General features: G+C 32.4%; 1 protein-coding gene across 1 annotated transcript in view; it reads left to right on the forward strand.

The window, feature by feature from the left end:
* Window positions 1-16598, forward strand: part of LOC114334535 (macrophage mannose receptor 1) — a 66652-nt gene that overhangs the window by 19897 nt on the left and 30157 nt on the right. Inside the window, exons 3-6 of the mRNA XM_028284601.2 lie at window positions 145-253; window positions 1678-1938; window positions 11101-11195; window positions 14257-14365. Of these exons, the coding sequence (XP_028140402.1) occupies window positions 145-253; window positions 1678-1938; window positions 11101-11195; window positions 14257-14365 (574 nt within the window). The remainder of the gene's footprint in view (window positions 1-144; window positions 254-1677; window positions 1939-11100; window positions 11196-14256; window positions 14366-16598) is intronic.

The following is a 16598-nucleotide window of genomic DNA, read 5'->3' on the forward strand; positions in this document are numbered from 1 at the left end:
ACGGCAAATACATAACGTGCTAAAGCCTTTGTGAAAGTGATAAAATAAACAAAATTATTATTATAACTACTATTTTAATAATAAAAATTAGGGCTTTTTTATTTTAGCATGATATTAAAAGGTTTTTATATGCTGTACTTTTAGGCTTCATATATGATTGCCATGCAATTCTGCAGTAATATCCACATGAAACTTTTATCTATCAGAAGTGAAAAAGAGAATACCATGATACATAAATTCATGAGAGATGCTAGTAAGTTATTTTTTTTATTTTTTTGACTTTTGGATTTTTATTTGGCATTTTATATAATGAGTAGCTGTTGATAAAATATAGATTGAGAAATAAAGAACATTTTTGTTTTCAAAAATCGAAGCTTTTGTTCAAAACTTCAATAGTGTTAAAATTTTTTGTTGAGATATCTCCATTAATTGTTAAACTACCAATGTTTTAGGCTTAGATTTTTTTGGGTATCGACCAGAATTTGTTAAGTACCATGTTTAAATTACAAATGTCTAAAACCAAAATTACACTCTCTAAATTTTTTTAAACATACTCCTTGAAAATCGATCTAATAATTATTAAAAAAAAAAAAACAAAAGATTTTATATTTAGTTAATGCACCTTTTAATTTAGATTCATATACTCAAGATACTACTTCTTCTTCTTCCTTGAGTACCGTGCCAAAATTTTAGGCGCGGGCAGCTTCCATGACAGTTTGCCGATATCGTTATCAATCTTGCGCGGCATGTAGTAATTCATCTGCTGTCAGCCAGTCCGTTGACGAAGGTTTCGGAACCATGGATAGTTTTTCCTACCAATTCCTCTTTCTCCGTCGATCTTTCCGTTGAGTATTAGCTGCAGTATCCAGTGTCTGCTACGTTTTTTATATATTATATAAAGTTGGCTATTGAGTAAACTTAAAAACAACTTGCTATTTTTCACAATCATAAACTTGTCAGGACGACACGTTTATCATGCTCCACAATTAAAACTTCCCCTGTTCCAGTGTTCCCGTGCATCAAAGTTTGTCCGACTAGACACCGTTAAGCTATTAACAAATTTTCAGCTTGCTATTAATAAACTTTTCTTTCTTACGCGGGATCCAGATCTAATAGTTCATATGATTGGCTACAATCTGTAAAAGTTTCAAGTTTCTACATTGTAAAAAACAAGAGAATTTAAGCATTTTCCATTAAAATCGTTTTTTTTTATTTAAACAATTAATAAACATGAAAAAAAATGTTTTATTAACTATTCGTGTATTGTTCCCGTGAATGAAAATTTTCATTCATTTGCATTGAAGAAAAGGCAGTAAAATTAACGTCTGTAGATTTGGTCCAAACTATTGAACTAAAGAAAAGCGTTTAATTATGTATAGTTCATATGATTAGCTACAATCTGTAAAAGTTTCAAGTTTCTACATTGTAAAAAACAAGAGAATTTAAGAATTTTCCAATAAAATCGTTTTTTTATTTAAAAAATTAATAAACATGAACAAAATGTTTTATTGACTATTCGTGTATTGTTCCCGTGAATGCATATGTCTGAAAATTTTCATTCATTTGCATTGAAGAAAAGGCAGTAAAATTAACGTCTATAGATTTGACCCAAACGATTGAACTAAAGAAAAGCGTTTAAAAATGAATAAAACATATTTACTTTGTGTTAAATTACAGATAAACTGGGAGGATATTGGACTTCAGGGGCAAAATTTCTAGATAACGTCAACTGGATTTGGATGGCTTACGGCCAAAACATTGAATACACAAATTGGGGCAAAAATCAACCAGACGAAACCAACGACAAATGCTTACAAGTATATTCCAATGGGTATAATCTTCTTTGGAACGATCTCAACTGTGATGCACTAAATTATTTTATCTGCGAGAGATATGAACCAAAAATATATGCAAGTTATTTAAATAATCGAGAATCAAGTAAGTTATAATTTTTTTATTTGTGATTTCTATCGCATCAACTATTCATCATCGTTCATCAACTACAAATACAAGGACCGAATAATTCCCAAAGATTGGCTTAAATCAATATTCGTTGCGATATCTACGAAGACTTCTTTCAAAGGTACCTGTCTTCTAGAGATGTTGGCGACCACATTGATCCATCTTATTCTATTCAAAACAGCTCAAAATTGATCACTTGATCACTGATTTCTATACCGTAGAGGATGACACTAAAGACGTAACATTTAAGAATTCTTATGTGTATATTGATCTTCTTCTTCTACGGCACTACAGCCCAAATTGAGCCTTGGTGTCCTTTATTTTTTGCCTCCACCCTTGCTTGTCTGTGGCTGCTATTCTCCATACACGGACTCGTAAAAGGGTTTGTGCGTCACTGTTTACTGTGTCGTCCCAGCGCTTTCTTGGCTTTCCAACCGGTCTCTTTCCCTGCATTCTAGCATACAGTGCTCTTTTTGGTAGCCTATCCTCTCCCATTCTTATCACTTACATCACGTATATTGATACTTAAGGATACATTGCAGACAATCTTTCTAAGACGGTTAAAAGAACTACTGGCTTTTTCAATACGAGTTTTTATTTCGTTGCTGTGATCCCAAGTATCCAAAGTTGCTATGATCCCAAGTATTTCAGCCCAAATAGCATATTTTCTCCACTCTTTCTAAAAATGTATCGCTTATTGTAATTTGGGCGTTTATGTTGGTGTTCTTACTAATGATCATTATTTTTGTCTTCTTACAATTTAGTTTTAGGCCTTAAGTATTTGTTACACGTTTCTACAGTAGAGTCAGTAGAGTCTAAGAAGAATAAGTGCAAGTATTACAAAGAATACAGAATCATTAGTCATATACTAAAATTGGGTCTGAAATTCATTCACTCTAGAATGTAAACCAGATGTTATATATACCATAATACATATCAGAAGTATAGGCAAACGGTAGGCCTTCGGATAGATAAGGTATATATATATATATATATATATATATACATTAAGGAAAGACATAAGGTAGCAGCAAAAGGTATTGTTAAATTTGTATTTTTGTTATTCTGACGAAATATAACAAACAATCGTAAATTTCTGTTCTATTTAATGCAAGAAGATGCATTATGTTATATGGGCTTTCAATGTTCAATTGTAGAAGTTTTCTGAACAGCTCATTGGATTGAGCCCTATATTTTTGGCAATCAAAAAAGATGTGGTCCAGGTCACCGATTTTATTACAAACTTCACAAAGATCACTCTAAAGTATTTTGATTTATACTTGAGAATTGATCGTTTATAAAATGCCCTGATCGGCCCCTGGGTGAGAAGAGTGTAATCCTTTTGTTAAATCCTTCTACTCTCTTTTACAAAATTTGTATCTGGCTGTATGGGTTTTACCTTAAAGCCAAAAAAAATTATAGGCAAGAAAAGAAAGAGGAGGAGAAGCGTAGTCAAGAAGAGGAAGAGAAGCCTAAGTAAGCAGAGAAAGAGGTGAAGGAGAAGCTTAGACAAGAATAGGGAGAGAAAGAGGAGAGGCGTAGACAAGAAGAAGAAGAGCAATAGGAGAGGCGTAGAAAAGTGGAGATAAAAATTATAAATAGTTTACCTCAAATTCACTTCTTCTCTGAGGCGTGTCGGATCAAATTCACAATTTTTTTTTAAGTTAGAGCTAAGTCAAATTGTTAGTAGGGTTTGTAGTTGAAACAATTAAACTAGGAAAATTTGCAACCACCCAAATTCGATGGTCAGATAGCATGAAAAACTGAGTTCTAATTCGAAGCTGTAGCTGTAGCTGATAAATGACTGGACTGAGAAAGAAATTACAGCTTCCTAGGTAGTGTTGCTTTGGGGATAGGAAGCAACCGTCTTGCAAAATTTTCCCCAGAATGCACAGCTAAACCTCTGTCGTTCAAACTTTAGAGACAGGATATGAATAGCGACAGCTATGTAAAGCAGGTTTTCCAAAGAGAGCAGCATGTTCTAGATCAAAAACTTAGCGAAAGGCAGCAAGAATTTGAAGCCCATATTAAAACATTATTGCGTTTGGCGTACCCTCAGGCACCTAAAGATTTTCTGGAAGAAATTGGTAAACAGACATTCATAGATTTCTTTACAGTATACAGGATGTTGAAATGCAACAAGCTCTGCAATTACATCACAAAACGCTATATAGAGTATTTATCCGAGCCCAGAAGTGAGAAGCGGTGAAAAGTATTCCCAGATCTCCTCCAAAATATAAAAAAAAAATAAGATTTAGAGAAAATGAGGATGTTACTATCAAAGATAACCAACAACCCATTTTATCCCAAATTTTAAACATAGTGCAAAATCTTCAACAAACAACTCAAAATGAAAACATAATGTTTTAATTTCGGAAAAATGGGATATTGGCAAAACAATTGCAGAATTCGATCGCAGACAAGGCAAGCAGATTCAAATAGTGAGGTCAGAAAGTCACCTAGATAGATATCCAGATGCACGTCACATAGTGCTAATAGAAATACTAGTAGATATAAGTCTCTAAGAAAACAATTTCCCACAACTGACTACAGAAAGGAAAAAGATACTCTGGAATCTGAAGTTGCTCCTTTGAAGAAGTAACTAACAATTAGTAGAAATAAAATAGAGAAGGTAAGAGTAAGGTAAGGTGTCAATTTTGCAAGAGGAGTGTAAGGTACCTCGAAATAATCTAAAATTATACAGTTCAAATCTCGTATAGAAATCAGAGAAATTGGTGAAGGAGCAGAGTAGAAGGACACAGAAATCAAATCATTTTGATCTTCGCTCGAAAATCGACAATCGATGGAGAGTGTGCGTTGTGTGCGTCGAAACTTCTTGCGTCCGATTGATGCGACGAACACGTTCACACTAGGACAGTTTACGTCGAGCACGAAAATATTTGCGACGAACAACTGGTTCGACCTAAATTTTTACCAGTGTGGACGCGGCATTAGATGAACAATTTTAAAAATTCCAAGGCCATTGTCAGCTCGAAGAAAAAGAAAATGTAACTGAAGAAGTAAGATTCCAGCTGACTACAGTTAAACAGGAAGAAGATACTGCTCGGACTTCCCTGGATAGCCTTAAATAGAATAAAAAATGACTTAAAATACGAGAATGGCTTAAAAATGGAGTAAGGCCTATATATTTCGCACGAAATAACCAAATGTTGTGAATCTATAGAAGCATACTGGGCTCAATGGGCATCTCTGTATGTTTTTAAGATTTAAGTTATATAGGAAGTGGCAATCAGACAGCTGACGTTAGAATTAAAGATCAGAATTTCCAAGAAGTTTATATATGAGAGGAGTTCGACAAGATTGTATGCTCCCTCCGCTCTACAATCTTTTTTATTGGTTGCTTATTAATTCTCACTTAGTCATGACTAATTACAATTTTTGCGAAAAATTCACTGAGAAAACAGATGCGTCGTTAATTAATTGATTGGTTGACTTACCTGTTAAGGAAGGACAATCATAATTGTCCTATCTTACATTTCGAACATTTGTACTAATTGTAGTGGCATTTTTTGGCCGCTGATCACAGTTTAAAGAAGAAGAATAAGAAAAAAGAAGATATTAGGCTTCTTGACACGTGACGTGGGCACATCACTGTTTTTTTTTATTTTGATCGCACAAAAACGGGTGGGTTCGAAAGAATCAAAGGGAGGGAGCGTACAAATGTTCGAAATGTAAGATAGGACAATTATGATTGTCCTTCCTTAACAGGTAAGTCAACCAATCAATTAATTGTCCTTCACATTACATTTCGAACATTTGTACTAATTGTAGGCTGTTGAAAGATTAAGCAATATTGTGCGATAATTAAACAAAACTACATTGCAATCCAAAAATCGATACTTTACACATTTTTTTTTATTAGGAACTTTACAAAAAAAAGAAATATTAGAACAATTAAGAGTAATGTTTTTAAATAATAAGAAAATTACTGTTCTTATGTAATAATAATAATATAAACATATAATTACCAATGTATAACAAACAATAAACAAACGCAGAAGCATATAATATGGACTAAACAGACAATATAGTTTTTGCAAAGTGTCCGTAATCTTTTGCTAGAAGTTTATTATAAAAAATATTAAATACTTGAGAATTTTCTGTCCATCCCGCCGTCTCTCTAATAGTTTCTATACTTATTTAATCTAGCCCTAGCTCCTTCTGACGTAGATGCTTGTCTAACACTATACCCTTTAAAAATATTGGTGTCTATGTTACATAATTTTAAAACATCTTTTAGCCATCTACTCAAAGTCTGCGTAGATGCTGCTTTATATGGTTTTTTTATTGTTATAAACAACTTGTCCTCTGATTGAAGATGAATATTTTTAGAAATCTCTAAATAGTGACATAAAGTCGATGCTACACACAACTGTGGTTTTTCTTTAAAATAGAGAAATCTTAAAATAGGTTGATTTTTATTTTTCGAAGAAGTCTTTATCCTATCTGTTATCAACATCGCAATTTTATCTTGATCCATGAAAATATTTTGAATTTTTATTAGAGACAGGGATTGCAACCTGTGAGCTGTAGTCAGAGCAATCAACATTACAAGTTTGCAAGTAAGTTCTTTCAAGGAAAGACCTGTGGGAGGAAATAATGTTTCTAAATAAAATAATACTGGTTGAGGGTCACAAGTAAATTGATATTTGGGCAATGAAGGTTTGAGATTATATATACTTTTGTAAAATTTTTTAAACATGTTTTTATGATTTTCTGGTATATCTATTATCAATGCCAATGCAGCTCTATGAATGTTTCTAGAGCTATATGTATAATCCTGATCTACGATATATTTAATAAAATTAATAATATTTGATAATTCATAAGCAAAAGGGTCCATATTTTTTCTATACTATACCTCCACCTTCTCTTGAAAACTGTATCATGTAAATTTAGTTTTTTTTTTGTTGTAATAGATGCAATCACAATTGCGATGGAATGCTCAGGAATACCTTTTCTTAAAAAATCTTGCCTGACAAACATGCGATAGTCAGGGTAAGATGTTGGTGTCCCGGATATGAAAGCCTAAAAGGGTTCAAAATTAAATTTTTATCAGGTCCTAAAATTATCTTTTTGCCTGATATCAGTTTATTAAAGGTTGGTTACCAAATCTGATTTGGCCATTCTGCTACTACCACAATTCCTACTGCTTTGTCACATATGATTTTTTCTAAAACTCTTGGAATAATAGCAAAAGGTGGAGTGGAAAAGCATAAAATTTTAATCCATGCCAATCTATAGTGAAGGCATAAACTTTCTCCGATTCGGGGTCAGGTTTCCAAGATACATACCTTGCACATTTTTTGTTAAGATATGTGGCAAACAAATCGATTTCTGGAATATGAAGCTGCTTAAAAATTATATTAACACAATTATCACTTAAAGAATACTCTGTTCCTATTTTCAAAGATCTTGACTCTGAATCAGCAATAATATTTTCTTTTGTACTGATATAAGATGCAAGTATTTTAAATTTCTATTTTCACAGTATTGCCAAATTTCTCTGCAAATGTTGTTAAGATTAGAGTATTGCACACTCCCCATCTTGTTAATACAAGATACAGCTGTTGTGTTATCTATTCTTAGCAAAATATTACAATTCCTATATTCCTTGGAAAAGGATTTCAAGTCATTATATGCTGCCAATAACTCAAGAACATTTATATGTAGTTCTCGCTGTTCATAACTCCAAAAACCATGAGTTTTATTATCATTACCGCATGCTCCCCATGCTAAAATAGATGCATCACAAAATATTTCAAGTACATAATTAGATTCTTTTATATTTTGTTCACTAATTGGTATGTTATGTAACTAACCATCAATTGAAATCGTTTTACAAGTATTTAGGTATGGTCATTTTTGTGTTAAAACTATTAGTTTTAGAAAGAGCAAGCCACTTTTCTTTTTCTAAATTTTTTAAGTATAATGTTCCATATTTAACTGAAGGACAAACTGCTACCAACTGACCGATTAAAGCTGCAAATGATCCATACATGTACTTTTATTTTTGATGGTCTGAATATTATTAATTATTTTTTCTTTTTTGTCAGCAGGAGCAAAATATATCATTTTATTAGAATCAAACGTAAAACCAAGAAAAGTTATAATTTGTGTGGGTGAAAGTATACTTTTTCTTTATTTATAGTAAATCCCAGGCGGGAAAACATTGAACAAGTTTCAACAATATTTTCTTTAAATTTCAAATATGATTTTGAAATCAGTAAAGTGTCATCTAAAAAAATGACAGAAGTAAAGCCTCTTGTTTTTAGATTGTTTAAGGCTCGTTTTAAGGTTTTCGTAAATATAAAAGGCGAGATATTCAAACCAAATGGTAAGCAGTTGAAATGATATAGAATATTTTTGTATTCAAATTTTAAATATATTTTTTTTTTAATTTTCATGAAGAGGAATAGCAAAATAGGCATCTTGTAAATCTACTTTTGCCATAAAACAACCCTTGAAAATGAGCTTGAGAACTGACCTATAGTCTTCCAACTTAAAATGTGGGGCTTCTATAAAGCAATTTAACTGTTTTAAATTTAAAACAAATCTATGACTTTCGTCCTTTTTGGGCACTAAAAAATATGAAGAAAGGAATTGCTCTCTTGTATGTGAAGAAGGAGAAATAGCTCCCTTATCAAGTAATTGCTTTATAGCTAAATCATACGACTCATTTGGGTCTGTGAAAAACTTTTGGTGCTCTCTCTTGAGACGGTGTTGTTTTAAATAAAATATTAAAACCTTGGACCCAACTTAAAACTTTGATGTCTGAAGTAATCTTTTTCCGGTTTTTAAAATAATTAGCCACATTTCCTGCTGATTTTTTATTTACCTTTAGTATGACCTCCTGGTTGTTCTGGTTGGGTTTTGGTGCTGTTGTCTGCTCGACTGTTTGTATCTCGATGTTGGTTGAGGATGATTTGGGTAGTGGCTTTGTCGAAATCTTGGTCTGTTTGAGGCTGGATTGAAGTTTAAACTCTGCTGATTGAAGTTGCTAGATTCTGGAAGAACTCTTGTTGTATGCTGAGTGGTAAAAACAGCTTGGCGTTGTGGCGCAGTCTTCGGACAAAAAGTGGCTTTTTGTGGCTTCATTATAGAGCTGACTTGAAAAGCTGCCGATCTTGCATCTTTGCTTTCTTTCAATATTTCAATCAAATTCTCCCCAAATAAATATTTATCTATAGGTTGCTCGTCTAATAATTTTTTAAATTTTAAATTTAATGAAGAACTGAGCAAAAATCTTCTGTGCAAGGACATCTTATAAAACACTTCTATATTGAAGTTTATGGAATTGGTAATTGTTTCGATATTCCTTTTTTTTTTTTTTTAATCCTAATTCGACCTCTTTATAAAGGGACATAATACTTGCAGCTAAAATTGTTTGCATAGTTTGCAAGTATTTATCTTCCCTAATTTTATTTTTGTCTTTTATGGCAGATAAAACCTCAGAATTCAACTGAGGTGGGCAAAGTCTTTCGCAGTTTGTAGCAGGTAAGAATTTTTCTGTAAGTTTACCCACAATACTTTTGTCTAAGCCTTTGGAAAGAGAATAGTTTAGCCTTTTTGCTACATCTGGCAACATTTCAGAAGCATTAAGGTTAGTTTTTAATGGGTCTTCCCCAATTAAGTTAATCATATTTAGAGAAATAGATTCTTTCTGTGTAAGTACCTCTCCAATGAAAAAATCTTCTGTTTGTTGTTGCGACTCCTCAATAAGTACTGCTGGTTGTAAAACCAAAATCCTCAATTATGCTCAAATTGTATTGGATCTCATTATCTGTATTATTTAGTGAAACTGACGGGCTATGCACCTCCACAATGGTTTCTGTAATATTATTTTTAATATTTTGACAAAACCAAACAAAAATTTAGTGTAAGTAAACTTGCTACACTTGAAAAGTGAAATCAAGGTAAAATGTACAAAAAAATATTTAAATAAATATTATGTATTGTATTTTAAATTTCTGGGCTACTATAAAATAGAGCCTAAGAAATAGGAGCATCTCAAATAAATCATAAAGATTTTCTGGGCTATTAAAACATACCCGCTCCCCTAGTATTATTGTTTGAAGACAAGCCAAACACAAATTTTGTGTAAGTAACTTCCTATTCTTGTGATGTAAATTCGAAGTAAAATATGTAAAATTAGTTAAATAAAAATATATTCCATTCTATACTTCTGGGCTAATATAAAGTGCCTCTGAGAAATAGAAGCAGGTCACATAATCATAAAGATTTTCTGGGCAACTTAAAAGTACCCTCTGATTTATTGTTATATCCTTAATTATTTAGTCTGTATTACTTTGGACTACCTCAAGGCACCCTTATTGAGACAAACAATATAATTTTTCTTTGCAAAATGTGACGTTTTTGCATGTCATTTATGTTAACCCATTTTCTACGAAATAAACATTAATAGGAAAACCAGTACAGTCCGGCAACATAGTGCCTGTTTTTTATTCGAACAGGAAGATGGAGAAAAAACAGGTACTATGGCAACAGACAAATATATTGATAACAACAAAATAAAAGTCTCCATGTTTGAAGTTGATTAAAATTGTCACTTTGTAAATAATTAATAAATATAGCTATTTATTCACGCTAAATTTAATTTAACTACCATAAGAAAATCAAAAAAAAAATATCATATAAATACCTGAGTCCTTTTCATCCATTTTCTCTCTCAACTTTAGCAATTTCTGTTGCAACTCTTCATATTTCCGCCGCTTTCGGGATAAACAATCACTCTTTGATGACCTTTTTTGGCATTTTAAACGCTTTTTAACAATTTTTATAAAATTATTTCGAACACGCGTGTGATCAGCCGCGCACAGAAAAAAACAGTGATGTGCCCACGTCACGTGTCAAGAAGCCTAATATCTTCTTTTTTCTTATTCTTCTTCTTTAAACTGTGATCAGCGGCCAGAAAATGCCACTACAATTAGTACAAATGTTCGAAATGTAATGTGAAGGACAATTGTTACATTATATTACTTACACAAATAAAAAACTATAAATTCTGCAAACAGATAAAACGATTTCTAAAGTTAATAAAATTTTGGGAAATATGACGAGTGTCAGTTACTAATTTTTATTAATTACCATTTTTAGCATGGGATGATTTGTTGAGTCAATCAAGTATCTCAGCAAACATTGGTTTACTACATTTTGGTCAAAAAAAGTACTACTTTGCAAAATATATCTCAGTAAGTATACATTTATGTAGTTTTTTTGTATATAACCATTTTGTTAATTGAGTTTAGCAATCAGCAAGTAATTATTGGTTTTAAACTGCATAAAGCCGAGCTCAAAAAGCAAATTAAATACCAAAGGGGTTTATTCATTAACGTTTGTGTATTCACTATAGTTAAAAAATTTACATACCGACATACTTTTATATCTGAAACACTTAATTAATATTTACAAAACTAAGAAAAAAATAGAACAAAACAGTAGAAAAATGGGTAAACATATTTTAAAATATATATATTTAATAATGATTGAAGAAAACTGCTTAACAACTTTGTTTTTTATGATGAACATGATATGGATTATATGCTAAGAAAGTTACAGATCGAATATGAAAAATGAGGCCTATGTAAGAACATGGAGAAAACGGAATATTTGAGAATAGGAGAGAAAACCGAAGATCCGGAATTAGAGTTAAGAAATATAAGGAAATGTAAGGAATATAGATATTTAGGAAGCATAATATCAGAAGAAAGAACTACAAAAAGAGACATACAACATAGGATACAGCGAGGAAGGAAAGCAACTCGTATTTTAAATGGTCTACTATGGTCTAACAAGGTGAAGCTGAACACAAAGTTAACAATCTACAGAACAATTGTGGAACCTATTATAACTTATGGAACAGAGTGTTGGCAACTCACAGGAAAGGAAAGAAAAAATATAGAAGTAGCGGAAATGGATTACTTACGTAGAGCATGCAGAGTATCTAGATTAGAACATGTACCAAATGAGGAAATAAGACGACGGACAAAGAGTTTATATTCCACGGTTGACCATATAGAAACAAAGAAATTGCTATGGTGTGGTCATGTTATGAGGATGTCAGAGGAAAGATGGCCAAAAAGAGCATTAAATTACACACCCATAAATAGAAGAAAAAGAGGAAGGCCTACAGAAACATGGAAGAAAGGCATAGAACAGTCTATGGCAGATAGAGCTATTGACGAAAACGAATGGGTGGATAGAAAACGATGGCGAGCGAAATGTGGGATGCGGAGGAGACCGTAGGAACCCCACTACTTATATATTATTGTGTTTTCAATTTATCAATCAAAAGCAAAATGAAAATTAAATTAATTTTTTTTTTAAAAAACGCGGGCACATAAATTTGATACACCCTGTATATTGAGCTGTAAATATTTATTAGAATTTAGTTTGGATGTAAGTGGATTTCTCTTTTAATGAGCTTTCCGATGAACCATTAAAGACTTTTGTGAATAATTAAAGTGAAAAGGACGATGTATTTAGATTTAAAATGAAAATAGATTGTTTATTACGAGAACTATAGAATCCACAGGTAGATGTAATTATCACTTTCTAGAAAAGGCGGTTTAAAAGAAAGTTTGGAATTTTAATATCTTTGTTTTAATCCGAGTAAATATTGTAGGGTTCTCCGAAAGTAATTAGGATGGTCGGAATAATTTTGAAAATGACTGTTTGTTTGTCGAATGGAAAAGTCGATGTTTCTGATTCTTGGTAATGTGGAAGGGGAAAAGTGGATTGGATGATTGAGAGAGTTTGAAAAAGAAGTCAGTATGTTATTTGGCAGCGCTGAGGAGCGGTCGACGTTTTGGTGGATAAGTAGTTAGCAAATACCAGTGGTTGTTTGATAGTGGAGAATAGTGTTGAAAAGTGGAACGAGAGACAGATCAAATTGAGACGAAATACCTCTTTGATTCTGTATTATTGTGAGAAGGAGAGCAGAGAATTTTTTGGAGTTTTGTTTGAATCGAGTACGTGTCAAAAGAGGCCCGGCTTGTTGGAGAATTGGTGCTGGTATGCTGATAGTTTTGAAGCTGGAGAACGGAGAGGGCTTTGATGAGTAGCCTTTAACATAGTCAACGAGGGAGAGCTGTTTTGGGTCACGAGAAGACATCAGAGTGAGTGAAGCAAAAGGTCAGTCAACTTATGTGAAAGAGATTTTTATGTTCGGAAACTAAAATTTTGAGTAAAAGGCATATGAATTAAAATTCCAATATTTCTAAAAGTAAATAGGAAGTATAGCTAATCTTGCGAATACATAAATTTGTTTTGTTTAGTTTGTTTTACCAAAGTCATCGGGAACAAACCGATAAATTGTTTTTTTTAATTATAATAAATTTAAGTGGTAAAGATTTCATTCGGACATCTGTGTTCACAGGTTTTAGATTTGATAGATTTTAGAGTATTGATTTTCACAAATAAAAGACAATTCTGTATGTTTATTTTAATATTTTGCTTTATTTCTTTTCCCTATTTTATCCCGATTAGGATCAACTAAGAGATACTGAACCCACGAGAGAAGATAAGTATAATTTAGATTTTTGAGATAATTTAGATTTTTTTTTAATAGTATAAAAAGGCACCCTGAGATTTTTTATTCATTTTTATGTATGATTTGCGACAATTAAATAATTAATCAGATAAATAATAATTAATATAAAATTAATAAAAAGCAGATCATAACAATATATATATATATATATATATATATATATATTTTTTAAAATATAATCATCATTATCATAATCATCATCATCATAATCATCATCATCATCAATATCATCATCATCATCATCACCATGATCATCATCATCCTATTTTAGGTCCACTACAACACATAGACCTCTCCTATTTGTATCCAGATTCCACGGTTTTGTGCAGTATGAATCCAATTTTTCGTCAAATCTAGCAGATCATCTTGCTCACCGTGAAGGTGGCCTTCCTGTTTCATTTATCTGTTCTTAGTCTCCATTCGGCTAACTTGCGTGTTCATCTTTCATCCTTCATCTTTGCCACGTGGCCAGCCCATCTCCATTTCATTCTGCAAACTCTCTCCATATCATTTATGGTTCTGTGTCTTAGATCTTCGTTTGTGATTTTGTCGTTTATTGTTACTCCTACCAATGAAAGCTTCAGACTTCTTTGTGCTATTGTCACTTTCGAGCAGTATTTTTTGTTAAAGTCATTCATTTCGACTATAATCTGGCACAGATTATAATTATAATGTTTAATGTGTATTTCTTTATTTTTCAGGGATCCTTTATGCAAGCTATTGAGTTTTGTAAAATTATTAACATGCAGTTGGTTTCAATAACAGATAAAGAAGAAAATGACAGACTGAGCAAATACATTCGTGACACTAGTAAGTATCAGTTGTATTAACCCGCCGTTACACGCGTCTTCTATTGTGACGTGGTTGCACGCGTATGAGCGTCGCCCTCACCTACATCAATTCGACTTATTTCGAGGAAGAATGAATGTCAACATGTATAACTGTAAAATGGGTTGTACTCACATATTATAGAAGATCTCGTAAACCAATTTTTTTTATTAATTTAACAAAACAAAAGTAAAAATAATATAGATCAAATGCAAGTTTTCCTTATTTTCAATTTCAGGAAGCCACTGAAGTAATTGACGTTCTTTACGCGAATTCATTTTACTAAAAATACAAATTAAAATTAACAACTCTTCTGAAGCTATTTCTTTGTGGCATTTATGTGATTAACTATTAATATTTTGTATTTTGATAACGACGTCAGAGGTGGATTTCGAAACGTCAATAAAATCAATTTTTAAAGTTAAATTGTGGCTTATTTCTCAATTAGAATAGGTAAATTTAAAAATGGGTGCTTAACCAGTGGCGCCCCTAGAATTTTCCTCTGTGGGGCGGGGGGCTGGCTTGGGTACCGAAAGTTTTTTGTATTATTTGTGAAAGACAAGTTACATTTTCCTACTTTCTTTTATATATATTTCTATATGCTCTGGGAGGGATTTAACCCCCCAAACCCACCCCCTCGGTGCGGCACTGTTCCTAACCTAACCTAAACAATGATATTTTAATTAAACCTACCCAAATATTAAACAAAAACCTAAAAGTTTCTTTGAGATAACAGAAACGTGATTTCACCGTGATTGCACGCGCAGTGAGGAATTCTTTCACTTGAAGAGGGATGTCACTTCTTTCAAGTATCACAGAGCACACTGACCGCCTGAAATATTCTATAACTTTTTCATACCCTCTCATAAACGATGCTAAAGGCATTCCTGGGTGCTCAAGGGTATCGTATTAGTTAAGACGATTGTATTGGTTATAAACAAATATGGTGAGGTATTCCCTCATAGCGCGTGTAATGGCGGGTTAATAATAAAGAGACTCATACTATGGCACCACCCCTAGAAAATTTAAACTTTTGTTTTCTAGCAGTCATAATATTTATTTAGTTAGTTTATGGCATTAAATAATATCGATATAAAATATCGAATAACAGAATTAAAAGCTAGTAAAATAAATAAATATATTTCTATTTTTATTGTAAGTAAAAATCCCCACGTTACAATCCGATCGTTCCCCACTGTAACCAAATAGTATGATATAACTAGACCCAAACCCAGACATCCAAAGTGAAAGATATTCTCCAACACCAAATTGTTCCATATGGTCCACATAATGTTCAGAAAAAAGTCACACCATTTTGAGCGTCGGGTTTGAGGGGGAGAGGGGGGAGAAATCGGTAAATTCGTAGATTTTTAAGTTTTTCGTCAATATTTCTAAAACTATGCGGTTTAGCATGAATAACCTTCTATGCAAAAATGTTTTACAATAAATTTTAAATAAAAAAGGTCCTATGCATAATCCTTCTAAAATGAACGGTTCAAAAGTTACGGAGGTAGTATAGTATAATTGGTCCAAAAAAAGGCCTAACCCAGACATCCAAAGTAAAAGTTTTTCTTCAACACCAAATTGTTCTATATGGTCCACATATTGTTCAGTAAAAAGTTACACCATTTTGAGCGTCTGGCTTGGGGGGGAGATGGGGGAAAAGTCGGTAAATTAGTAGTTTTTTTACGTTTTTCGTCAATATTTCTAAAACTATGCTTTAGCAAAAACAATGTTCTATACAAAAATGTTCTACGTGAAATTTAAAACAAAAAAGGTACTACACATAATTGTTATAAAATCAACGGTTCCAGAGTTACGGAGGGTAAAAAGTGGAGGTTTTCGATACTTCTTATATTCTTTGGGCAGTTTATAGAAATTTTCTTTAACAGGATTGTGTTTTATAAATAAAATTTGCTATTTCAGTGGCCGATGATATGTTAGTGATAAGCCCTTAAAGAAACGTCAACCTCACCACCCAAAATCATCATCAATTGCCCAGATAATATAAAAAGTATCGAAAACCTTCACTTTTCACCCTCCGTAACTCTGGAACCGTTGATTTTATAACAATTATGTATAGGACCTTTTTTGTTTTAAATTTCAAATATTTTTGTATAGACCATTCTTTACGCTAAAGCATAGTTTTAGAAATATTGACGAAAAACGTAAAAAAACTACTAATTTACCGACTTCTCCCCCATCTCCCCCCCAA

This window comes from Diabrotica virgifera, chromosome 7, assembly GCF_917563875.1.
Source record: "Diabrotica virgifera virgifera chromosome 7, PGI_DIABVI_V3a".
In the NCBI taxonomy this organism is placed as follows: domain Eukaryota; kingdom Metazoa; phylum Arthropoda; class Insecta; order Coleoptera; family Chrysomelidae; genus Diabrotica; species Diabrotica virgifera.